This window comes from Echiichthys vipera (assembly GCF_963691815.1).
Source record: "Echiichthys vipera genome assembly, chromosome: 21".
Taxonomy (NCBI): domain Eukaryota; kingdom Metazoa; phylum Chordata; class Actinopteri; order Perciformes; family Trachinidae; genus Echiichthys; species Echiichthys vipera.
In genome coordinates, this window is record NC_139846.1 from 24,042,806 (window position 1) to 24,070,305 (window position 27,500).

Below are 27,500 nucleotides of genomic sequence, written 5' to 3' on the forward strand. Positions count from 1 at the left end.
TTTCTGCTTTAATGTCGTTGCACCAGAATTGAGTTGCACCGAAATTTACGGTACAATCCTTTAAAGTGCAGAAATTATTTCACATTAAAAGCATCAAAAAGAAAAGACTAGACCTTTAAAAGACACATTTAAAACGACACACGCACACATGCACACACACACTTGCACTACGCGCACACACACACACACACACGCACACAAACACACGCAAACACATAAACACACACACCCACCCACACACACATAAGCACACACGTGCACACACACACACTCACACAAACACACACAAACACACGCACAAACACACGCACGCACACACAGACAAACACACGCACACACACACACACCGTAGCAGCTTAAGGAGACAAAAAAACAGTAGATTGCAGAGACCCTGAGCATCATGGACCCTCATAGGTAAAGGTGTTTGCGGTGTTCAGCACTGTTATAGACCCTGAGCATCATGGACCACCATAGGTAAAGGTGTTTGCGGTGTTCAGCTCTGTTATAGACCCTTAGCATCATGGACCATCATAGGTAAAGGTGTTTGCGGTGTTCAGCACTGTTATAGACCCTGAGCATCATGTACCCTCATAGGTAAAGGTGTTTGCGGTGTTCAGCACTGTTATAGACCCTGAGCATCATGGACCCTCATAGGTAAAGGTGTTTGCGGTGTTCAGCACTGTTATAGACCCTGAGCATCATGGACCCTCATAGATAAAGGTGTTTGCGGTGTTCAGCTCTGTTATATATTAAATATTAGAGTAAATGTCTCTGTATAAATGCTCTCTGGTCATTACGTAAAGCAGCAGCTGTTAGCGGCTCCTCCTGTGGCGGGCTGGGAGCCTACTCCTCTGCCCTGTGTCACCACCCTCATTAAAGTGGCACCGCGCGGCCCCCCTTAGACAATCAAGCCTGCCCCAACACACACGCCACCTATAAATCACCGCGTGGAAAATCAATGGGCTTTAGTTAGCCGGGGACTCATTGTGTCCTTGGAAAGGTGTGAGATGAATTGAGATGAAGTGAGAACAGAAACAGGAACAGCCTCCACCCAAAGGGGGACACCAAAGGGTGCAGCAGTGTGCAGGGTTAGCCTGGGCTCCAGGGTGGAGGTGGAGGTGGTGAAAGGTGTCCGACTCATGTTTACTTTCTCAAATCTGAGCGATATCCAAGAGGCCGAACGAGGCGGTCAGGCCAGGTCCCCGGGACAGACGCTCACGTCGAGCCGCAGTGAAACACCTCCAGCAGCTGAGGTCCCGTCTCCGTAGAGCCCAGAGCGAGGCTCCGGCAGCGAGGCTCCGGCAGCGAGGCTCCGGCAGCGACACAACCCTTCTGCTCAAACTTTTGATGCTTTTGATGCTGTTTTTCGTTGTTTTTTATGTTCTTTCGTGCTCGGCGCTCGGGCACGGACTCGGGAACGTGAAGGTTTCCACAACCTCTCATGTTCAGGAGAACCAAAAATGGCAGCGTCCTTAAGGGGGCGCCATTTCGCCGTACGCCGTCCATTCTTTTTTTTCTATGTCCATGGTCCAACAAATCAACTGTGTGAAGACAGTTCAGGTGATTGAGTAAGTCGAGTCAGGTGTGTTCTTGCTTGGTTGGAATGAAAACCTGCAGCCACAGCGAGGCGACCCTTTACTGGATCACTTTGACACCCCTGCACTAGAGCAGGGGTGGGCAATTCCGGTCCTGGAGAGCCACTGTCCTGCATGTTTTAGGTTCCTCCCTACCCTAACACACCTGAGTCTAACAATAATCAGACTGTGACGAGCTTCAGCTGCTTGATAACGAGCGAAACATCAGACTCAGGTGTGTTTGAGCAGAGAGAAACCTAAAACATGCAGGACAGTGGCTCCTCATCCCGGTTCTGGTCAACTCGGCGGGGACGGCGGCGCACTACGAGATGCTCGGGACGTGTCGGATGGTGTGCGACCCGTACGGCACCATAACGCCGATCAGCACCGTCACGGCGGACACGGCTAGAGACAACAGCCTCGTGCAGTCTTTACCCAGTGGCTCTCCAGGACCTGGATTGCCCGCCCCTGACCTAGAGTACATCCAGACCTCAAACACGACTGTGACACACCAACAGCTGTGAACAGTTTAAAATCTGTACGGCTTATGGTGCACCGTATGTGTATCAGGAATGAAAGGTACAAGAGAAGACTTTGGTTTTGATTGTTTTATTTTGAAGTGTTCAATACCGCCAGCAAAATGAACTTTGGCCAGTGATAAAAGCATGATTCATTTTAACAACAGGCTGAAATGTAACGGACACTTTATGTGATAAAATAACTTAAAGAGAAAGTGGAATAGAGGGTACGGCGAGCCTCGGAGCGCTCAGAGGTCAGTGGAATGAACAAAGGTAGTCGCAGGTGTCACCGCAGCTGCTTCCTCGCTCTTACAGATAATAACAATAACTGGATTTGATATAATGGGCTGAAAAGACGATACGCTGTGTTTCTAGCTGGTGTGCATCGTCCACCAGGTGTCTCACCCGAAGCTCTGCTATCTTCACATACGTATTATAGTCAGGAAACGCACAAATGTGAGTGATAACTGAACGGGTGTGGAAACTGAGGGATGAAAGAAAGTGCAAAGCATCGCTGAAAAAGCAGAAATATGAAATTAATCGACTGATAAATCTTGAAACTCAAATTTGGGATGTCACTAATTAACCGTTTAACCGTTAATTGACAAGAATTTGGAAAGATTAATCACATCTCATCTTCAGCCTCTTATCCGGGGTCGGGTCGCGGGGGCAGCAGCTTTAGCAGGGGACCCCAAACTTCCCTTTCCCGGGCCACATTAACCAGCTCTAACTGGGGGATCCTGAGGCGTTCCCAGGCCAGTGTGGAGATCTAATCTCTCCACCTGGTCCTGGGTCTTCCCCGAGGCCTCCTCCCAGCTGGACGTGCCTGGAACACCTCCCTAGGGAGGCGCCCAGGGTTCATCCATACTAGATTAATATCAGTTAAACGGTAAAAAAATAAAAGTAAAAGCAACTCAGGGGAAAGAATATCTGAACCGGCGGGAGAACTGGGACTCAGTTATTGATCAGTTAGCGAGGGTCAGCTATCCATCAGAAAATTAGCATCCGTAGCTCAAACTGGCGGAGGTGGAAGCTGAACTACATTACCCAAGAAGCTAAGAGCTGAGATACATTACTAGAAAAGAAAATGTAAGTTTAAAATAAATTGAAAGAAGAATTGCTTTGTATTAATATCAGACACGTGAACTGCATTGTTAAACACTTTGAAACAAAAAGTAGTGAAAGTAGAGATGTCCAAAGGAAGCTTCATTCGGACATCTCTACTATCAGACACTGGATTATCATCAAAAAGCACAGAGGGGCGGCAAGAGAGCGGTCCAACGCTGTCCTCTTACCTCGTATCCTAAACATCAGTGAGACGGACAGGAAGCTGGACGCACCGTATTAAAGTTTTGCCTTTGGTATCATAGCAGTTCAACAGTGAGTAAACAGTCACATATTAATGTAACAAAGCCTCTGTTTGTCACCTGAGGCCAGCGACATATAGAGCGACTTTAGACGTTATCATAAATTCTTTACCTTTGTTTCTAAATGACCTTTAAGGGCGCACTCACACTGTCCTTCCGCAAAGAGCCAAAACAGGTTTTTCGGCTAAAGCTTAGTGCGTTCGACCAGTGTGAGTGCAACTGCTCCGCGCATAGCTGCGGCCAGCTGGCCGTCCACGGCCGGTTTGAGAGAGGTGGGCTTTTGTGGAGCGCGTTTACACGTGTACGAGCACGAGGCCTACGGTGGTTCTGAGGTCATTTCCTGTGCGCCTGTTGGGACATAGAAAAAAGAAGGACGGACCATGCGCGGACATTTAACTACAACAACAATGGCGGTGAAAGGTTCACGTTGGTGTGATGCGGAGGTGGAGTGTTTACTGCAGATTTGGTCGATGAAAAGATTCAGAAACAGTCGACAAGACGCACAAAAACTCCGAGGTCTACGGAAAGATTTGGAAACAAAGCCACGCATCGCCATGACGTCATCAATGCGTGAGACGTGTTACGGCGTGATGACGTATAGGCAGCAAGAAGCATTCTCCGAGGCCCAGGTAGTGTGAGTACAAATGGGCCTGGGGCGCGGGGGGAGGGGGGCAAGTACCTTAAAGCCCGGGGCGCGGTGCGGAAAGACAGTGTGAGTGCGCCCTGATCCGGTTGTAATGCAAGTGACCAATAGCGTCCTCAATGTTCACGCATCGTGAGTACGTAGCACCAAAACTAAGACGAAGAGTTCAGACGAGAAAGAACAAGAAAAAACATCCACCCATAGTCAGGCACGGTGGGATACAGTCCAAACAATATATGTAACACTATATATTTAAAAACGTACATTTCAATGTAATACAAAATGTTTAATTTGTATAAAACAAATAAAAGTGAGAAGGAAAGAAAGGCACATGCAGTGAGTTCGACGGGCTGAGCGAGCGTTCGTCGCCATCCTCCTCATTTGTTCTTGGCGGCCAGCGGCTTGCGGCTGATCTTCTTGCTCTTGTCGTTGTTCTTCTTCGGGGGTTCGGGGTTGGCTTGCATGTGTCTGCCGTAGAGACTGAGGAGAGGAGGAGAGGAAGGGAGAGGAGAGGAGGGGAGAGGAGAGGATCATCAGTATTCACAGACGACTGAATTCTCACACACAGGCGTCTCTATGTTCATATGTTACAGAGGAAACCGTCTCCCGAGCGTCCCTGAGCCTGTAATGTAAAGACAAAAGTGCAACAATGACAGATCTGACTTAACATAGTGATGTAAAAAGGTCAGTGATGGTGTGGGGGTGGAGCTGGACTCTCTGGAGATGGTGTCAGAGAGAAGGATGCTGTCCACACAGGTCATCTCGGACACTCGGTAACCTTCAGTAACCCTAAAATGGCCTTACCCGGGTTAAGGGAATAATCGGATCATTGAAGTTCCCCATGTATACATGAGAGGGGGTTGAATGGGAAAATGACGGAGTAGCTCTTCCTTCGGTACAGTAGGTGGCGCTCCGCCAACACACAGATGGTTGGAATACTTTCTTTTCCCCCTGTTGACCTTTGTCAACATCACAAACGGGGGAAAATCGCCGTCTTTTGTACAGAATTACGACAGAAACGTGTCTTTTTGGTAGCGTTGTTAGTCGCACAGCCCGTAATCCTGACGCACAGGACGCAACACGAGAGAAATTAAACCGATGAGGAGCGAGATGATGAGTTGTTTCTGGGTTCAGTGGGAGACTAAAAAAACGACCAAGTGGAAACATGGACGAGGGCATGGCTGCGTAAGAATTCACCTCCCACCGGGGCTCTTCAGCCTCCGCTCCACCCCAACGCTGAACATGCTGCAGCTAACGTTAGCACAGACAACGCCGAGCATGCTGCAGCTAACGTTAGCACAGACAACGCCGAGCATGCTGCAGCTAACGTTAGCACAGACAACGCTGAGCATGCTGCAGCTAACGTTAGCACAGGCAACGCTGAACATGCTGCAGCTAACGTTAGCACAGACAACGCTGAACATGCTGCAGCTAACGTTAGCACAGACAACGCTGAACATGCTGCAGCTAACGTTAGCACAGACAGCGCTGAACATGCTGCAGCTAAAATTAGCACACACAACGCTGAACATGCTGCAGCCCGGCCCGTAATACTGATGCACAGGACGTAAAAGTGTTAGTGTTAGGGGGAACTATCCTCTTCCAGTCCTTACATACTGTTGGTGTCTTATTCACCACTCTGTTGCCGTTTATCCACTTGTGTATTTATATCGCGAGACAAGTTTTCGAGAAACATCACATTTTAATATTTGCGAGATCTCGTGGGACGATATTTCGTCACACCTCCACTTATTAGTGTCGATTACTTCCGAGTAGTGGACAAGTGGACACACACACACACACACACACACACACACACACACACACTGACAAACCCACACACCCCACCTGTCTCTTTTCCTCTCCCATGGGTGTCTCTTGCTCACATGTGAGAGAGCTAATTGGAGTGGAAAATACTTCTTCTTCAGCTCAGTCTCTGTGTGCTTTTCCCTGCAGCTTGTTAATAATTGTATCTTCGATTTCCCTCCTCTAACTGTATTCATGGGTTTAAAACAAGCTTACTTAAAACGGGGGAAAGCTTAGTAGATCAGTAGCTCGTTGGCGGTAGGCCTTGTTGCTTTACTCTTAGAATAAAAAAATAATGCCCTTAATAACAGTAAAAGACGTGTTAGGTTACAAACTTTGGGTAACTCGTTGTTTGAAAGATGTGGGTGTTGTTTCCTGCCCCTCCGTGTGAGGCGACTTCATGGATCGATGATGGTTTCAATGGATGCTAATCGTCACGCTGTTCATTTCCCAGATAAGACAATCAAAAAGTCCACGCACATTTCTCCAACCACTCCAATAGCAGCAATTCTCCACTGTCTCCACACTCTCAGTATATTCAAAGCGCTCAAATTACCACTGATGGAGGGATGGACGAATAGATGAGTATAGTATTATATAGTAAGCTAGCTTCCTTCATGAATAGGTATCTGAGGGCGCACTCACACTGTCCTTCCGCACCGGGCCAAAACAGGCTTTTCAGCTAAAGCCTAGTGCGTTTGACCAGTGTGAGTGCACCCGCTCCACGCATAACTGCAGCCAGCTGGCCGTCCACGGCCCGTCTGAGAGAGGTGGGCTTTTGTAGAGCGCGTTTGCACATGTACGAGCACGAGCACGAGGCCACAAGACAAGACGCACAAAAACTCTGAGGTCTACGGAAAGATTTGTAAACAAAGCCACGCATCGCCATGACGTCATCAATGCGTGTGACGTGTTACGGCGTGATGACGTATAGGCAGCAAGAAGCATTCTCCGAGGCCCAGGTAGTGTGAGTACAAACGGGCCTGGAGGGGGGGACAAGGACCCTAAAGCCCGGGGCGCGGTGCGGAAGGACAGTGTGAGTGCACCCTCAGTGTATCATGGGTCCTGTTCAGACCTGGCATTAACATGCGTTGTTGCGTGGACAGCTCTAAGTACAGGTGTGAATTCACCAGAGAGGCATCGAGGAGGCTTCTCGGTAACTTATGACACCGCAAAGGTGGTCGCAAGAGGAAAACTAACATTAAAAAACAAAAAATCAACTCCTCTTAGAATGGTAAAGACGCTATGGCTATGCGTTTCTACAGTCTACGCACGCACACACACACACACTGAGGATGCATATACAGTATAAATCCACAGTGGTGCCACTGTCAGTCCAGGATTGAAGTGTCTGGTATTCTCCTCTCCTCTTTCTGCCTCCAACCCATGTCAACACTTTCAACTGGGACTTAAATGCTGCCAAATCCCATAATATCTGCTGCCCATCAAAACGACAACAGGCCTATGGCGGAGACGGGCAGGGAATCAGGAAGAGGAAGGCAGAGGCAGCGGTAACGCCAGTAGTGTTTGTGTTGGAGTTTTTTATAGCCGGCTGTGTTCTCTGAGCTCTCACACAGTGACAATGTTCGCCGCAGCTGCTCTCTAACTCTAAGTGTTGTATTATTGTCAGACACCTCAGTTTAAATTCTATACTTCTCTTACTTTGAGATGTCTGCCTATTCGCTCCGAAAGACTCCCCCCACCCCCTATTGGGAGGTCTTCCGTCTGCAGGGATACAGATTTGACAGAGAGGTTGAGACAAAGTGGGGCTCTGCAGAGCTTCTTTCCCAGGCAACTGGACTGCCAAGTCCCAGAGGAGAGGGTGGGACAGGGGGAGGGTGACGGGCAGCTCCTGGGAACAGCAGAGTGCCTGGAAGCAGCCAGGCCTTGGGGCAGTTGACAGATTTTAGCCATGCTAGTGGATTGGCTCTAGGGAGGCAATGTACGTCTGTCTGTTTGTCTGTCTGTTGTCAGTCCACCCCACCATTTTGCACAGGCATTCATGGTTTTAAGGAATATGTCTTAAGAACTGTTGGTTTGAATGCAAAAACTTTGGTGAGCCCACAATCCGCCCATGCCTGCACAGGTCCATACAGACTGCGCGTGCAGCCTAAGTGCATCTACTGTGCATGCACTTCTAGCTGGTTTGGTTTGCCAAGAAGAAGAATGAGAAGAAGATGAAAAGAAGGAAGACGGTAAAGGCAGACGTTTCTGATGTACATAAGACAGAGTGATAAAGGATGAAACCCGCCCTCTTTAAAGGAATACAAAGACTATGGCGCCGACCACCACCCGCTGAAATAAACCAGGAAATGCACACGTGGAACGCCAGACTGAACAGAAGTAACCCTGAGTGCGTCCGCAAGACCGGTACAAGGACCTCAGAGTATGATCACAACTTACTGGGGGGGCTGGACATCGAGCGTGAGGCGGGGTTCACCCTGGACAGGACGCCAGTCTATCACAGGACACATAGAGACAAACAGAGACAGACAACCATTCACACCTACGGGTGATTTTAGAGTCATCAATGAACCGAACACCTGCACGTCTTTGGACTGTGGGAGGAAACCGGAGAACCCGGAGAAAACCCACGCAGACACGGGGAGAACATGCAAACTCCACACAGAAAGGCCCCAGCCGGGGCGCGAATCGGGAACCTTCTGGCTGTGAGGCGACAGTGCTAACCACTATCTGGTTTTGTCATTAAAGCTGTTTGTATGTGAATCGGAGGCAGCAGGAAACAGAGAGGACAGAAGCAGATGGTTTAATGAACAGAGCAGAGCTGCTGGAGGAGATCAGGACTGTGGTGAACGATTGAGTACGCTCCCTTTAAGAGAAGCAAGAATATTAATTTAGTCAATGAACGACCAATGCAACAGACTTGGTGCTGTCATAAAAAGCTACTGTTAGCATCATTTTGGCTTCCCACCATTGATGGATGAGTTGCGGAAAGAAGAATGTGGAGTGGAGGAGGTGAATGATCAGTCAGTGTGTGATAAAGGAAAAAATAAATCAATGTGAAGAGGGGAGAATAACGCAGCCTAATTGATGATGGAGTGTTCACTCAAAAGTCAATGTTTATTATTGTCTTTTTTTCACTACTAGCATGTGTAGCATGCACTGCTGTGATGCTAACTCAGTCATGTCTATCTGATAGTTGAAGACTGACATGTAAGCTAGCATCAACAGAATAGGGGATAACAACCGGCATATCTGGCTATTAAGTCGTGACGTAACACCCCTGTCGGGGTCGTGGGGGGCTGGAGCCAATCCCAGCTGACATTGGGCGTGAGGCGGGGTCAACCCTGGACAGGACGCCAGTCAATCGCAGGGCACATAGAGACGAACAGAGACAGACAACCATTCACACCTACGGGTGATTTAGAGTCATCAATGAACCGAACACCTGCACGTCTTTGGACTGTGGGAGGAAACCGGAGAACCCGGAGAAAACCCACGCAGACACGGGGACAACATGCAAACTCCACCACCGTGTAGCTCTAGCTTAACAACTGTTTTAAATGTCCTCCAGTCAGGTTTCCGTCCACACTGAGTGCTCTTGTTAACGTTGTCAGTGACATCCACTTAAATACAGACAATGGCAGAACTTCAGTTGTATTACTCGTATTCTTAGGATTACTTGATCTCAGCGCTGCATTCGACAGTCATCAAAAACATATTAGTAGACCGACTGGAAAAGTGGGCTGGACTTTCTGGCATAGTACTAAAATGGTTTGAATCCTGCTTAAAAATCAGAGACTACTTTGTGTCTACAGGTAATCCGACATCTGAGCAGCGATAAATGACATGGAGTTCCCCAAGGCTCCTTTCTTGTGCCTCTTCGGTTTAACATCTACATGCCTCTACAGGCTCAGACTGTGGAAAACAACAAAATAAATTGCCATGACTATGCAGAGGACAGACATATTTAAATGACCACTCCACCAGGGAACTATGGTCCAGTACAAACTCGGAGGAAGTGCGATGAAGAAATCAACGATTGGAGGTGAAAGAAGTCTTTTCAGCTAAATAAAAGAAAAAACTGGGGAGGTCAGGATCTAGACTTGACTACATACTTTATGGTATTTTTGTATTTCAACAGATTTTATGCAAATGAGTTGTATGAATATTCCGCGTTGAAGGTTCGTCCTGCTGCACTACAGGCTCACTAAGCGCGCACTCACACTGTCCTTCCGCACCGGGCCAAAACAGGTTTTTCGGGTCAAGCCTAGTGCGTTTGACCAGTGTGAGTGCACCCGCTCCGCGCATAACTGCGGCCAGCTGGCCGTCCACGGCCCGTTTGGGAGAGGTGGGCTTTTGTAGAGCGCGTTTGCACATGTACGAGCACGAGCGTGCGCACGTGTACGAGCACGAGGCCTACGGCGGTACTGATGTCATTTCTGTGCGCCTGTTGGGACATAGAAAATAGAAAGACGGACCATGCGCGGACATTTAACAACAACAATGGCGGTGAAAGGTTCCCGTTGGTGTGATGCGGAGGTGGAGTGTTTACTGCAGATTTGGTCGATGAAAAGATTCAAAAACAGTCGACAAGACGCACAAAAACTCAGAGGTCTACGGAAAGATTTGTAAACAAAGCCACGCATCGCCATGACGTCATCAATGCGTGTGACGTGTTACGGCGTGATGACGTAAAGGCAGCAAGAAGCATTCGCAGAGGCCCAGGCAGTGTGAGTACAAACGGGCCTGGGGCGTGGTGGGAGCGGGAGGGGGGACAAGTACCCTAAAGCCTGGGGCACGGTGCGGAAGGACAGTGTGAGTGCGCCCTAACTCAACACCACTAAAAGCAGCTAAAGTGAGCCTAATTTACCATCCATTGTGCTGTATTTCGTCTTAGAAGAGTAGTTTCCTGTGAACACATGGGCGTAGTGTTCTGTGCTGTTTTTGTTGCCCCTCTGCATGATTATCTCTACAACATGTGTAGAGCCTGAGATCTGGAACAAGTGAAGGCTTCTTCTGATGTTCATTTTCTGAAAATCTATGACATTGTAAAGACAAACAGTAGTCCCACTGGTGGCCTGCTCTCTTTTCTCTCTTTCCATGTGCTGAAGAGGCCAGAACCCAAGAGATCAGGGGGTATCCAACCAGCTACAACCACTCAAAACACACACACACACGCACACACACACACACACACACACACACACACACACACACACACACACACACTCACGCACACATAACCAATGACAGAAACCGTTTCGTTATGCTTTTATCCGTGCAATGCAGAGCAATAACAGTTCCAGCTTAAGATCAACATAAAGATTTACCATTTCTTTTAAGTGTGTTTGTGCATGTAAGAGAGTGTGCGTGTGTGTGTGTGTGTGTGTGCAGCTCTGGTGATGAACTGTTAGGGCCAATTAAATGCAGAAGAAAAGAGGGGAATGGATTCAGATTCCTGATGATGTCTTTATGGAGCTCTGCTATTCCACACGGCTTAATTAATCACGGCAAAGTTTTGTGTGTGTGTGCACGCTTGCATGCTTAAAGAGATTGAAAGTTGGTATTTTCCTTCCCTTTATTGGGATGTATGCTACAAAGTTCAGAATATGTGTGTCTGTGTGTGTGTGTGTGTGTGCGCACGTGTGTGATAAATGTGCAAGGAGGCCAAAGGGCATTGATCTGATGGGGAACTTCCTCTCACAGCCGCCTCATCTTCACCAGAGTTGCAAAGCAATTTAAAAGCTTCCTCTACGGCCTGGGATACATTAGGAGGAGGGAGGAAGGGAGAGGAGCTGTAAGGATAAGGGCGAGAGAGCAAGGAGGGGAGGAAACAGTGGAGGAAAGGAGAAGGAAACATCCTAATTAAGATTCATGGCAAACAACTGGAGCTTTTAACCAATGGTGGCAAAGATCTGTGCCCTCATCATTAGTAAATTACACTTCCTGCTGACTCGACGGTACTCTGATGAGTGCATGCGAGAACTATTTTATCCATACATGAAATCAACAAACATATCGTCTAACTTTGTTAACCACACACACACACACACACACACACACATACACACACACATACACACAGACTAAGGGTGCACTCACACTGTCCTTCCGCACCGGGCCACAACAGGTTTTTCAGGTGAGGCCTAGTGCGTTTGATCAGTGTGAGTGCAACCGTACCGCGTCTAGGAGCGGCACGCTTGCCGTCCACGGCCCGTTTGGGAGAGGTGGGCTTTAGTAAAGCACGTTTTCACATGTACAAGCACGAGCGTGCGCACGTGTGCGACGCCGGTTCTGAGGTAATTTCCTGTGCGCCTGTTGGGACATAGAAAAAAGAAGGAGGGACCATGCGCGGACATTTCAAACAATGGCGGTGAAAGGTTCACGTTGGTGTGATGCGGAGGTGGAGTGTTTACTGCAGATTTGGTCGATGAAAAGATTCAAAAACAGTCGACAAGACGCACAAAAACTCCGAGGTCTACGGAAAGATCTGGAAACAAAGCCACGCATCGCCATGACGTCATCAATGCGTGTGACGTGTTACGGCGTGATGACGTATAGGCAGCAAGAAGCATTCTCCGAGGCCCAGGTAGTGTGAGTACAAACGGGCCTGGGGCGCGGGGGGAGAGGGAGGGGGGGACAAGTACCCTAAAGCCCGGGGCGCGCTGCCCCAGGACAGTGTGAGTGCGCCCTAAGTGCAGTCCAAATTGTTCTGCTGCATTTCTGCTTATGACCTCTGAGTTGTTCCCTGACAATATGCAGAAGCAGTCAACAGTGTAAATACAGATAAGTCAGCCATTAAATTAGCCTCGGGAGACCCTCCTGATGTAGCGGTATTTTACTTGCAGATCAGTCTGGTAACGTGTGCCAAGCGACCGAACCAACGCAGTTTGATCTACAACAACAACACTCTGATCTACAGTATTTATGATTTACAGAGACTCAACAATTCCCCCATGAGCAACAGCAACACAGAATGAGAAGCCAATGTTGAGTGTAAACAAAACATTTTCGAGGTGTTTAAATTGCTACGGTCAAATTGACCCCTAGAAGAAATGGTGTTAGTAAAATTTGAGGGCAACAGGAGGGTTAATAATAAGAAATACTAATTCTGTTTTGATCTAATGCAAACATCTGGGTGAAAGCAATGTGTGCGGTGTCTTTGCAGAACAATCCAGAGGGTTTAACAAGTGAAAGCAGTTCCTCAGCTGCTGTTCCTCCTCTCTGTGCTCCAGAGCTGAGCAGAGCAGCCGGCGCAGACAGGTAGGAGAAGACCGAGGCTGCAATCAGCCCTCCCAGTCTAAGACCTCCTCACTGCAGGGCCCTGGTGCAGCCATCACCGTTAGCCATTAATGCGTGAATATAATTAGACAGCAACTGAGAGGGAGGGACTGCGCACGGCGTCCAGCAGAACTAATCAAGCCTAGTTGGGCGAAAACGGCTGAACTGGACGTGAAATGAGGAGCAGGAAGAGACTAAATGTGTGTTGCATGTTGCTGTGAGGATGATGTAAACGGCAGAAACATCTCAGACACTTAATAAGGCACGACAGAAGTGTAGAGTGATTTCCAACCTTTTAGCCGGCCAAAGGTTTTGGTTCATTTTAGTACGCTGTGAGATTAGCTTTCAAACTCAGAAATAGTGTTTGTCCACATTTACTACGGGGGGAACTGAGAGTTGGAGGGAGTAAAAACATTGATCCTGTGTAGGAGAGCAAAATACGGGAGGGCAGAATTTAAATTCACACAGACTTCATTGCCTGGAAGTTGGTATGTACGTATATATATATATATATATATACGTACATGCGTGTACGAGCACGAGGCCTACGGCGGTTCTGAGGTCATTTCCTGTGCGCCTGTTGGGACATAGAAGAAAGAAGGAGGGACCATGCGCGGACATTTCAAACCATGGCGGTGAAAGGTTCACGTTGGTGTGATGCGGAGGTGGAGTGTTTACTGCAGATTTGGTCGATGAAAAGATTCAAAAACAGTCGACAAGACGCACAAAAACTCCGAGGTCTACGGAAAGATCTGGAAACAAAGCCACGCATCGCCATGACGTCATCAATGCGTGTGGCGTGTTACGGCGTGATGACGTATAGGCAGCAAGGAGCATTCTCCGAGGCCCAGGTAGTGTGAGTACAAACGGGCCTGGAGGGGGGGACAAGGACCCTAAAGCACGGGGCACGGGACGGACGGTGTGAGTGCGCCCTTAGGGTCTACATAAAGCTATTTGCCTAGGACCCGGGGAACATAGGTAGGCTCCCCGGTAAGCTACAGTAGCATAGACTGTTAGCTCCCGGCTGCAAGAACCAAAAGAAGAACCGCATTTACTCCCATCATCAGAGGAGGTGGAGACCCAGTGAGTTCACTTCTTTAAGGCTTTAGTTTGTTTGGATTTTTGCCTGAAACGTCGTCGCAATGACTGGAAACCTCTCAACAAGGGTCGGTTCAGTGACTTTATATGGCGTTCAGCAGGAGTCACTGCAAAGCTGAAGCTCAGGATGGATCTGTAACTGGTACCGGCTGTCTGGGTCCAAGCTCGTTGTTTTTTCATGGGAGAAAGAGCAACTAATGAAAACATCTTCCAGCAGGAACCCGAAATACAAGTCAGAGCCTTAAAAAGAGCGTAATAGGGGCTCTGCAACTGAAGTATACGAGTAAACAAAGTATCCTACAATACAGAGAAGGGTGAGAAGTCAGAATGTTTTCACTGAAATGATTTGAAATACAAGATGACGGAGCTACGGAGAGAGTAAGGGAGACGGGGAGACATGAATAAAAGATCCCTCTACAGTATGTTAATGTGTCGTGAGCTACACGGTCTCGCAGCTCTCTGTGTGTCAGGAGAACGGGAGAACTGATGAAACCCGTGACAGGAAACATCTCCCTCTCTTTCTCTCTCTCCCTCTCTCGTATGCACATACCAATGAAGGATGCGAGTTTTTAAGTATTTTGATACAACATGTTTATGTAACTTCGGGCGCACTCACATTGTCCTTCCGCACCGCGCCCCAGGCTTTAGGGTCCTTGTCCCCCCTCCCTCTCCCCCCGTGCCCCAGGCCCGTTTGTACTCTCACTACCTGGGCCTCGCGCAAATGCTTCTTGCCTGTCCATACGTCATCACGTCCTAACGAGTCACACGCATAGGACAGTGTAAGTGCGCCCTTACTCCTTCCCTTGTGCTAAAACAGACACTGATCTAGTTGTTCTCTTAGCCTGGTCTTAGTTCTTATGGTCTTGTTTTTGTTGTTGTTTTTGTTTGGGGCGGCAGTAGCTCAGTCCATAGGTGACCCGGCTGGGAACCGTAGGGTTGCTGGTCCGAGTCCCTGTCTGGACCATGAGTGGAGTTTTAGTTGCTGGATATTTATTCATTTATTTATGGAACAGGGAGAGGGGACAATCACGCTAAAGCACGGATCATCGGGGCCAAGTGTGAGTGCGTCCTACGTGTACAAACAGCGCTGCTCTGTCAAAACTGTGCCAACTTAATATTTACAAATTAGTTTCATTCCTGTTTGTTATTTAAGTTACTTCTTTCTCAGGTTCAGCCGTTACATTTCATTTTAAGAAGTTTAACCTGGTGCAATTCAGAACATTTGTATCTGTGTTTATTTGTTACATTTAAGTTAGGAAGGTAATGTTAAAACCAAGCCCGATGCCTTGGGTCTCTTCCACACGGTGAGGTGAACAGTTTATTAATTCAACAATGGGATCTGATCGGTATCAGGTATCAACTGATATGCAAAGCCATGGTATCGCTATGGGGACTGAAAAAGTTGGATTCGCATCTCCGCCTCCCCAATCTCTCTCCAACAACTCCAAACCTTTGTGTGTGTCTTTGTAGTCCCCACACAAGGAAGAATAAAAACAGAGACACAGCACACATGCATTCTCTTCAGCATTCATGGTGCACTCTGCGCTTGATGGGGCAGTTTAAGCTCTGCCCACCTCCAAACACCTGAAACTAATAGCGTGATCACACTGTGCTTTTGGCCGCGGCCAAAACCGGTTTTTCAGCTAAAGCCTAGTACCTTTAAGTAGTGTGAGCGCACCCGCTCCGCGCTCAACTGGGGCCAGCTGGCCCTCCACGGCCCGCTTGAAATAGGTGGGCTTTAGCGGAGCCGTTTGCACATGTACGAGCACGAGCGTGCGCACGTGTACGAGCCCTACGGCAGTAGCGTTATGTCCGCCTGTTCGGACATGTAAATAGAAGGACGGACCATGCGCGGACATTAACAACAACAACAATGGCGGTGAAAGGTTCACGTTGGTGTGATGCGGAGGTGGAGTGTTTACTGCAGATTTGGTCGATGAAAAGATTCAAAAACAGTCGACAAGACGCACAAAAACTCTGAGGTCTACGGAAAGATCTGGAAACAAAGCGGCACACACGCGATCAATGTGTGTGACGTGTTACGGCGTGATGATGTATGGACAGCAAGAAGCATTTGCGCGAGGCCCAGGTAGTGTGAGTACAAACGGGCCTGGAGGGGGGGACAAGGACCCTAAAGCACGGGGCGCGGTGCGGAAGGACAGTGTGAGTACGCTATAAGAGACCAGCAGGGTAGTGGGACAGCTGAACCCATTGGGAGGGAGGATCGCCAACTCCCAGGTTGGTGGGTGCGACTTGCGGAGCTCCACAAATGGATGGACAGACACGGAGCCCGGGCTGCCCACCCATGGAACTAACATTAACGATCTGCAACCAAGTTATAGTCTGGGCGTCCTGAACCCAGCATCAGTCAGATCCGGAATCAGATGAGGGATTTCTTGACAAACTTGGCAAAGATACAAGTCACTACAGTCAATGTCAGACCAATTAGAGACTGTTAATCAGCTGATTGGTCCAATCCAAGTGGGTCCCTTAAGCAAGACAGACTGCAGCAGCTCAGAAGATGGCTATCATGCGGCAGAGTGTGCACCCGCTCCACTAATATCCCATTTTAATGGACCTTTTCCTGTTCTGAGGTAAAAACTTACCCTGAAGGGCATTAAACACCAGTTCTCTGAGAAACAACAGTAGAGCACAGTATCAAAACTACTTTCACATTCAAGATACAGCCCACTAAATTAGACAGAAGCAACTTGAGGTGCAGACAGATGTGTGCGTGTGTGTGAGCGTGTGTGTGTGTGTGTGTGTGTGTGTGTGTGTGTGTGTGTGTGTGTTCACAGAGTTGGGAGATGAAGGACATTTAGTCAGGTGTGAATGAAGCTGTGAAGACACAAAGAAGATCTCTTTTGGAAATTGTTTAACACCTGACAGGCTGCTGCTCGCTGTATGTGTGTGTGTGTGTGTGTGTGTGTGTGTGTGTGTGTGTGTGTGTGCGTCTTCTCTTTCACGTCTTCACATGAACTCCCATCTCTCTCACCCTCACAGGTTCTCACAGTCTGTTTCTACAGTGTCTCTCATAGACGGAGGGGGTATCTTCGGTGAGGGGGAGAACAAACCGTATATACTATAGGTAAGTCAGGGCGGATTTCTCCGCATTGTTCATCACTTCCAGAGTCACTGATTACCCCCTGGAAATCTGACTTCTCACCTCACTGCAGCCCCAGGCCCCCACCATCACTGTTGGGTGTGATTACAGGTTTAACACACTTCTGACCCACCTACTCATACATGTCACAACTGGCCATGGGCAGAGGTGTTTGTACCAGTACTGTTACCAGCGTGCAACAGCCTGATGCATGTTCTTATATGTTTCATGTCATCAGCTGGTAATGTATGTTACCAACAAACGCAAGGACGGAAAAGACTGCATTGCACATGTGGATGTTAACAATGTCTGATTTGCAAATATTTACGAAGGAAAGAAATAGATTTACCACAATTATTAGACCACAAGGAGACACATAATGAGCTGTGGTATGAAATACTGCGTGAAGAGCAGGTGGGTAGTCCTCCCCTGGGTTTCCGTTATCCGGTAATTGCCGGTAAAGCAATAGTTTGTAGTATTTTTGCACAGGAGGACCATGGATTGTGTCCTCCGTCACACAGAGATCTTTTTTTGGCCGTCACGAACAGAAAGAGCAAATAAGACACACTCCCACTGTGCCTCCGTCCACCCCGTGCTTTAGGGTCCTTGTCCCCCCCTCCAGGCTTGTTGTACTCACACTCTCTCTTTCTCTCTCCTTTTCTTCCTCCCCAACCGGTCAAGACAGATGGCCGTCCTCCACAGAGCTGGGTCTGTCTGACGTTCCTGCCTGTTATAGGGAAGGTTTTCGTTGCCACTGTACTCTACAGAGGAATTGTTGGGTCTATGTAAATCATAAATAAGTCATTGAGTGTGGTCTTTACCTGCTCTGTAAAGTGTCCTGAGATAACTTTTGTTATGATTTGACACTATAAATAAAATTGAATTGAATTGAATTGAACTACCTGGGCCTCGGAGAATGCTTCTTGCTGCCTATACGTCATCACGCCGTAACACGTCAAACGCATTGATGACGTCATGGCGATGCGTGGCTTTGTTTCCAGATCTTTCCGTAGACCTCAGAGTTTTTGTGCGTCTTGTCGACTGTTTTTGAATCTTTTCATCGACCAAATCTGCAGTAAACACTCCACCTCCGCATCACACCAACGTGAACCTTTCGCCGCCATTGTTTTAAATGTCCGCGCATGGTCCCTCCTTCTATTTTCTATGTCCCAACAGGCGCACAGGAAATGACCTCAGAACCGCCGTAGGCCTCGTGCTCGTACACGTGCGCACGCTCGTACATGTGCAAACATGCTTTACTAAAGTCCACCTCTCCCAAACGGGCTGTGGACGGCAAGCGGGCCGCAGCTAGACGTGGTACGGTTGCACTCACACTGGTCAAAGGAACCAGGCTTTACCCATAAAACCTGTTTGGGCCCGGTACGGATGGACAGTGTGAGTGCGCCCTAAGTAATCACTATTTTTTGTTTCTTTTCCTTTTCTCCTGGTGACACCAATTGTTGTAACAGAACCCATGATAACTGCTCAACCAAAGCATGGCTACCACTACTTCCATTTTGTTTTCGTGTCTCATCCATCATGCAAAGAGCCTGTCAATATCTTTTTCATTTACTACTTGAATCATTTTAGCCCTTTGGCCTTTGAGAGTCAAAGTTCCCCTGCTGGGATCAAACTGTGGGTGGTGCAGCGCTGCAACCACCACGCCTTCAGAGCGCCGCTCATTTGAGCTCCTCTGAAGAGGACGACACCAGAGAACAGGGACAAAAGAAAGGTTCGCTGTGTGTCATGTTTGTTTGCGAGTGCATCGACTTGAGTGATAATGAAATTATGCATGCATTGCTTATGAGTGCTGACTAACACTGACAGTGATTGATCACAAAGATACAGAGTCACTAAGCTCTCCATCATCTCGCCGGACAGAGGGCTGACTGCTACATTTGATCTACTTGTCAATAAACATAATGTATAGTCTTTTATTCCAAAATGCAAGCTGGACGTTCCTGTCGGACCAAGTCGAGCTAAAAACCACGCCCCGTCCACCAGCCGACAGGCCGGACAAACTTTCTTTGTGCTTTAGGGTCCTTGTCCCCCCCTCCAGGCCCGTTTGTACTCACACTACCTGGGCCTCGGAGAATGCTTCTTGTTGCCTATACGTCATCACGCCGTAACACGTCACACGCGTTGATGACGTCATGGCGATGCGTGGCTTTGTTTCCAGATCTTTCCGTAGACCTCAGAGTTTTTGTGCGTCTTGTCGACTGTTTTTGAATCTTTTCATCGACCAAATCTGCAGTAAACACTCCACCTCCGCATCACACCAACGTGAACCTTTCACCGCCATTGTTTTAAATGTCCGCGCATGGTCCCTCCTTCTTTTTTCTATGTCCCAACAGGCACACAGGAAATGACCTCAGAACCGCCGTAGGCCTCCTGCTCGTAAACGTGCGCACGCTCGTGCTCGTACATGTGCAAACGTGCTCTACAAAAGCCCACCTCTCTCAGACGGTCTGTGGCTGGCAACCGTACCGCTCCTAGACACTCACACGGGTCAAACGAACTATTTTGAGAACACAATGAGCTTCAACAGAAATGAATGAACAGATGTGCTGCGAGCATCTGTGATACCAGCAGTCTTCTACATGTAGGTGTATCCACAGACCTGTTAGTGACGCTGGAAACAGGCCTGGTGCACTGTCAGATGCTACATACTGTGTCCCCGAACTCAACAGCACTGTACAGAAAGATGTACACTGGGATAAAAGACTTGCTGCCGCACACTGCTCATACAAGTATGCGGCCGTAATATGGAATGGGATATGGTTGAGACGGTCTCTTTGTCTCCCTCGCACACAGTCACACAGTGCAGGGATCAGTTCCAGAGCCTGCCTCGGAGCAGCCGCTTGAAGCGTTCACACAGAGGATTTGCAGCATCTCCTTCTGCCTGGAACAAAGAATTAATAGCAGCCCTCTTCTTTACAATGCAACCTCCACCACCAGTTCTTCTCCACCAGAGAGACCTCTGCTTCGACTTTGTGCTCCAACATACTACGGTGTACATTTAATATCATTTCACATAACATCTTAAATCACTGTTTGATTAACTTTGGACACCAGTCCTGGCGATCTCCGCTGCTTTTACAGATGTTTTCGGGGGGTTGAAAACGTCTATTTCTTTCATGCACATCAGAGGAAAGGTCCTGTATTAGCTGCTGCACAATGATGCTCTCTATTAGACAGCAAAGCGACAGTCACACTGTAACTTGGATGTGCAAGGACAGAGAAAGACAAGCACTTTAACCAAGTCTGAACACAAACCCTGACATAATGACATGTTTTCATTAGATTTCCTGCTGTTGGGACACAGTGTTCATTAACTGGACCACTGTGAACATCTGTAAGAAGCCTGAATGTAGCATCCCTCACTACTAAAACAATGCTTTAATATGTTTAGTAAAGTGGCATCAGCAGCTTCTGCACTATTGCTGTGTAATAGACAACCTATCATGACATCAACAGGTAAAGCAACACAGATGAATCAGGGATTGGGATAGTGGCATTGGGGAAATCGCTTTATCCTTTGCTTATGGAAATTATACGACAGCATATTGTGAAATATTCTGTTTAATGATGAAGGTAAAGTTCACCAGCAGGGAGGCTCCACTCTTGTCCTGCAAAGAATGAGGTGTGGATGCGCGTCAGTGTTGGTACTTACTACTTATAGGTCTCTGAGCGGACGTATTCAAAAACGTGGGAGACGCCCAGCTGGAACTGGTCTGCAATAGGAGTGACCCAGGGATTATTCTCCGCTTTGAACACCTGTTTAGGACCAGTCAGATCCAGATTACCTGCACATACAAACAAAAGAAGTGATTACACCAAGCCCCCAACAGAGCGACTTCCTGGTTGATCCAATCAGGAAGCTCCATCAGCGTCAGTTCTCTGAGTGTCCACTAGGGGCAGGTTTCATCACAGAGCAGTTTCTCATTGAGCCCCATGTTAAACAGGCCGTTTACACAGCATCATTAAGCCTGTTTAAGGACAAAAGAACATTCTAGTTTGTGTGTTTAGCTCATATCTCCATGACAACACTGAGGGGGAGGGGCTAGTTTTTATTTTATTGGAGGTTAAAGGTTATGAATAATTAGGGGCGTGGCCTCTTGAGTGACAGCTAGCCTCTGGCCCTCACTTCTCCTCGGAGGTAAACGTCAGCCAGAAGGACGTACGCCCCTCCCCACAACGTCACATACATGCCCTTTTTTGGTCAGAGGAAATGAGGAGGAGTCAAAGTCTGACAAGATGGCGACTCCTGTAGGTGAGGATGATTGGATCAAGTTGAGAGAACGGACCCCGACGGGTACATATGTCAATTTTTTATACAGTCTATGGATTCCACTAAACTAGGGCTTTGCATGTCTATTCATTCAGTTTAAACCTGGTAATTCTGCAGTGTCAGATAAAGATGAGGCTACACTAGAGACGTTTCCAACTTGACTCACACATCTGAGCATTGTCCAAAAGTGAAATACCAATTCCATTCATGCATTTCTTTGTGTTTTATTCCAGAAACTGTCCATGCACTGACGAGCTTAACCTCTGTACTGCTTGTATTTACTTTTACTCTGGGAGTAAAAGACTTAAATCAGCTAATGACTCACTGACCGTGGCCCTCTGACTGGAGCCCTGTAGGGGCCACATCACATCTCACTAACCAGTCTCAGGGGCCCAACAGCACCAGATCACAACAGAAGTCATTAAAAGAGGATAAAGGATATATTAAGGATACCTTTTCTATCCTATCTCATCCTTAAACAAACTAAACAGCCTCTTATTTACATGACGGCATGTCCTTTCTGTCTCTATATGGTCGCATGTTTACAATTCCCGTCTTCTCTCTGTATCTTGCACGGCGGAGTTTCGCCCCGTTGCGGACAAACATATCTGCGTTACAAGAACATCAACGAGCGCGAGGCGGGCTGTTATGGAGAGGAGCGATGCAGATATAATAGGAGCGTGGTAACTGGCTAAATCAGTAGTCGTTTAAATGAAACACATTTTTTAATTGATCTTGTGTGAGGCAGCGCTCAGATAAGAGTTGGGTAAATAGTGCGTTTTGTTGTTAGAAAAGCGGTTAAATTTAATTAGATTTTTCTGGATCGGGCTGAAATTGTTGATTTACCAGGCTACGGTCGTCCAGCTTGTGACCTTACAGCCTGAACTTCTGCCCCACAGTTCACATTTTGAGTGCTGCCTGGATTAATTTATGTTGAAACTGACGATTTATATTCATTAAAGAAAGTTGATTTAATAAAAGAACACTAACTCATTTAATCCAATGAGTCACCTGAACGATTTTGTTTGAAGATTTGTTTTTTGTGAGTAATGACGTCATAGAAATATGGGATTAAATGGAAGCTCAAGGAAGGACGCCTACGTCTGACATCACTGTAGATCTGCCATAAGGCTCATACAGTGTGTCAGGAGTAAAGGGCTGTCAGTGTGTTTTGCTGATTTGAACCTTTTCTCTTTATAATCCATAATTTATATTTATTTGAATTATTATTATCGCAAAGTATCCATATAACACATCCTCTAGAGCAGTGGTTCCCAACCTGGGGGGCCCGACCCTCCAAGGGGGGCGTCAAAGATCCAGGGGGGGGTCGCGAAGCCCTCTTGATTTTAAGGGGTTTAATAATTTTAATGTAATTAAAATGTTAAATGAATGAGTAGGCTAAGCATTTAATTATATATATATGTGACAAAATCAACTAAATCCAAGGGCCACATTAAACATTTATACGTGTATTTCAAATTTTAGTTATCACGAGGAACAGAGTTGGTGATTTGAACGCCTCACGTGCAGCGGTCGTTGCTAGGCGGCGCTAAGGGAGAGATGGCGAAGCGTCAGGTAGAGGAGACTGCGGAGAATGTCAAAAAGAAAAAGAGGGGCTACCAAGAAAGTTATATTGAGTTTGGCTTCATAGAAGCTACGGATACAATTAATGCATAATGTATATTTTTAATTTTATAATAAATCTGAGCAGACTGGTCCTGGTCCTGGTCCAGTCCCAGCCTGGTCCTGGTCCTGGTCCAGGTCCAGTCCCAGCCTGCTCAGATGTGCACATGAACTGATGAAGCCTCTTGGATGAGAGGTGAAACGTCTTCTACTACAAACAACCAAGTCCAGTTGCTTTTTGACTTAGATTTCTTTGGGGAGATTAATTAGGTAGCTGATCTTGTGTGTGTGTGTGTGTGTGTGTGTGTGTGTGTGTGTGTGTGTGTGTGTGTGTGTGTGTGTGTGTGTGTGTGTGTGTGTGTGTGTGTGTGTGTGAATTTGTTCTTGTTTGTTTTGGCAGAAGTTATATTTAGCTCATGTCGGGAGATACCAGACAGCTTATTGTTTGTTAAGCTGTGTGTAATTAGTTTTTATCCTAGAATTATGTGTGTGTGTGTGTGTGTGTGTGCCTGTGTGATTTTGTGTTCTGTGTATGTCTGTGTGTGTGTGTGTGTGTGTGTGTGTGTGTCTGTGTGGGGTCAGTACCGAGTTCAGGGGGCAGGACAGTGAGTCTGTTTCCTTGGATGTGAAGCTCTTTGAGTTGAGCCAAGTCCCCGATCTCCTTAGGCAGCGAGATCAGATCATTATCCCGCAGACTCAACTGGAAAAGAGGAAAAACAGAACGTTTAACACACAAGATCAGACACTTACACAGAAACAACAGCACTGTGGATGTGTTCAAAGCACAAATCATTTAAGCAAATTCAGACTGGACTAACATATTCAAGTTGTGTTTTTTCTACGACCTGGAATAAAGATTGCGATACTTACACAAGTTTGTTAGCGTAAATCACCAGAGGTACAAAGCTGATGTTAGGTCCATGTTTGATGACTCATTCTTGTAGTTTGCACATAGATTTAAAGGTTGGTGTCCTTGTCAGATTTGAGATAGATGTCTAGATTAACCTGAATAACATGGCTCTTAGTCCACAGTCATCCTGGGGGCAGCACGGCTAACGTTAATGCTTGAAATAGTCTAAAATGTCTCCACTAATCTAGCAGCAGAATTACTGTTGGACTGACTGAACACTAAAGACCGGTCTAACATATCTGTGTGAAGCTGTTGTTAGCTTCAGGGGCTAACCCCTTTCACTTTAGGGCGCACTCCCACTGTGCCTCCGTCCCGTGCCCCGTGCTTTAGGGTCCTTGTTTCCCCCTCCAGGCCCGTTTGTACTCACACTACCTGGGCCTCGGAGAATGCTTCTCGCTGCCTATACGTCATCACGCCGTAACACGTCACACACATTGATGACGTCATGGCGATGCGTGGCTTTGTTTCCAGATCTTTCCGTAGACCTCAGAGTTTTTGTGCGTCTTGTCGACTGTTTTTGAATCTTTTCATCGACCAAATCTGCAGTAAACACTCCACCTCCGCATCACACCAACGTGAACCTTTCGCCGCCATTGTTTTAAATGTCCGCGCATGGTCCCTCCTTTTTTTTTCTACGTCCCAACAGGCGCACAGGAAATGACCTCAGAACCGCCGTAGGCCTCGTGCTCGTACACGTGCGCACGCTCATGCTCGTACACGTGCAAACGTGCTTTACTAAAGCCCACCTCTCCCAAACCGGCAAGCAGGGTGCAGCTAGGCGCGGTACGGTTGCACTCACACTGGTCAGACGAACTAGACTTTAGCCGTGAAACCTGTTTGGGCACGGTACGGAGGGACAGTGTGAGTGCGCCCTTAATCTGCAGGTAGCAGCAAAGACATGGGGACTGTGCTTGGGTCCTGAGGAGGTGAAGCATTTATTCACAGACTATAAACACACACTGCTCTGCTACATTTACATTACCACTAACTTAGTAACTTCAAATTCTCCGTCACACATGCTCGCTCTCACTGTCACTGACAGTGTGTGTGGACGAAACTCTGACACAGAGAGAAGGAACAGCACGAGCGAAAAAGGCTCGCCATTTCTCCTGTTTGGCAGAGAGAAGTCTATCCCTAAGATTTGACGGTTCAATCATTCTCTGATACATCAGAGTCTCCGTCAGTAAAAGCGTACCCATGCTAGCTAACCTGAAAGCAAAACATGGGAGTCTTTGAGGATGGATCTTACTTTTGGAGCCTCGAGTGGCCATTTGGGGAACTGCTGTTTTTTGCCACTTCAGTGTGGGCTTCATTTTTCAGTCTGTTTCCATGCAATTGACACACCAACAACAACAACTTGTCCTGCATGCTCCCCGTGTCTTTCTGGTAACTCATGTACACACTGGATGGCCAACTGACTCGTTATGTCACTTACTATTTGCAGCTTGGTCAGCTTCCCGATGTCAGCGGGCAGGGACTCAAAGTCGTTGTCACTCAGATAGAGACCACGAAGAGTGGCTGCAAAACAAGCATCGCTGTTAGTCTGAGTGTGTGTGTGTGTGTGTGTAAGTCTTAACCAGACTGGAATCTGATCAATACCAGCAGTCAAGCCTGATTAATAACACTGCCTCACAAACTGGACAGAATCAATCTACACAGACCTTCTGCCTGTCTGGAAGACAACAGACACAGCAAGACAGCTTTGTCAACGTGCAGTAAAAAAAAAACGGTCTGCTCTGAGCGGGGAAAAAAGGACACGATGACGATGTTGCCTCATGTAAATGTTACAACATGGAGCAAAAAAGCTGCTTCTGCTGTAGAGTCCCATTCATCTTTTAATGTGAAGTCAATATTACACTGTACATGACTAATGGAGGCCGAGGCCTGGCTCCTCTGCTTCCTTCTCCACCACTGTGACCCCTTCACCCCTGTTGCCACCTGAGTGCAGACACTGTATCAGCTCATTATCTGCTGGGTGTGCTAATTTGAGAGCCTCAGAGCCGTAACCAAAACATTATAGTTGTGTTAAAAACCACCTCTCTGGCTCAAAGTCACTAGAAGTTACAGAGCCAATCACAACAACCCAATGAACTTTATTGCTGTATAAATTCTTCTTTTTTCTATGTCCCAACAGGCGCACAGGAAATGACCTCAGAACCGCCGTAGGCCTCGTGCTCGTACACGTGCGCACGCTCCTGGCTCCACTGTCCTCCATCTGAGTCAGATCAATTCATTCATTTGAGGACATAATTAAAGATTATAAACTCTAATTACTCATCCTCCTTAGAGCAGTGTGTGTGTGTGTGTGTGTGTGGTTGTGTGTGTGTGTGTGTGTCTGAACTCACTGAGGTAGAAGAAGTTACCAGGTAGGGAGTTCTGGTTCAGGTTGTTGTAGGTGAGGTCCAACACTTCCAGAGCTGGCAATGAACCAAATCCTCTGGGCAAGCCGCTCAGACGGTTCATACTGTACACACACAGACACACAGACACACAGACACACACACACACACACACACACACACACACACACACACACACACACACACACACACACACACACACACACACACACACACACACACACACACACACACACACACACACACACACACACACACACACACACAGACACACACACACACACACACACACACAGACACACAATCAGTGCAACAAAAAACTGACATTTTCAGTATTAGACTATAGAAACAACACTATAAAGCACAAGGCATCAGACGTATTTCAGAATATCTTCCCTGAGAACAGACACAACATTGGTGACAGCCAACAGCTCATGGAGGTTGCTCTTCCACCTGTTCACTCATTAAAATAAATTAATCTTAATGCGGTCTCCAGTGGCAGCCTTCAGCATCTGGGGGACCCAAAAATCTGCACTTCAGCAGCACTTACGTCCTATACTGGAGGTTTTAACAGATGCATACAACATCATATTCCTTCCTTTTTGAAGGTGGTTAACAGTGTCTTCTGATTTATGGAGTGACACAAAGAGATATTAAGGAGATTGCCTCTGTTTGACCTTTGACTCAAGAATTTTGAACCTGGTTTTAACCAATGTTCACAGGCCAAAAACAGGGTTTCAAACATACCACCGTTCGTGTGGACGGCCCCTAATATTGACGGAAAAATCCTCAGAGCAGTCTGGAAATTTGTGTTTGGAAAAGTCTGGAGTTGCTAGCTGACCAGTTTTTATTTGTTTTAATCTCATCTCATCTTCAGCCTCTTGTCCGGGGTCGGGTCTCGGGGGCAGCAGCTTTAGCAGGGGACCCCAAACTTCCCTTTCCCGGGCCACATTAACCAGCTC

General features: G+C 47.4%; 1 protein-coding gene across 1 annotated transcript in view; it reads right to left on the bottom strand.

The window, feature by feature from the left end:
- Positions 1–2,186: 2,186 nt before the first annotated feature.
- The window catches only part of rsu1 (Ras suppressor protein 1), a 36,679-nt gene continuing 11,365 nt past the window's right edge, over positions 2,187–27,500 (bottom strand). The window contains exons 5-9 of the mRNA XM_083936180.1: positions 26,524–26,642; positions 25,614–25,696; positions 23,854–23,968; positions 21,028–21,160; positions 2,187–4,582 (exon numbers count right to left, since the gene is read on the bottom strand). Of these exons, the coding sequence (XP_083792306.1) occupies positions 4,480–4,582; positions 21,028–21,160; positions 23,854–23,968; positions 25,614–25,696; positions 26,524–26,642 (553 nt within the window). The 3' untranslated portion in view covers positions 2,187–4,479. The remainder of the gene's footprint in view (positions 4,583–21,027; positions 21,161–23,853; positions 23,969–25,613; positions 25,697–26,523; positions 26,643–27,500) is intronic.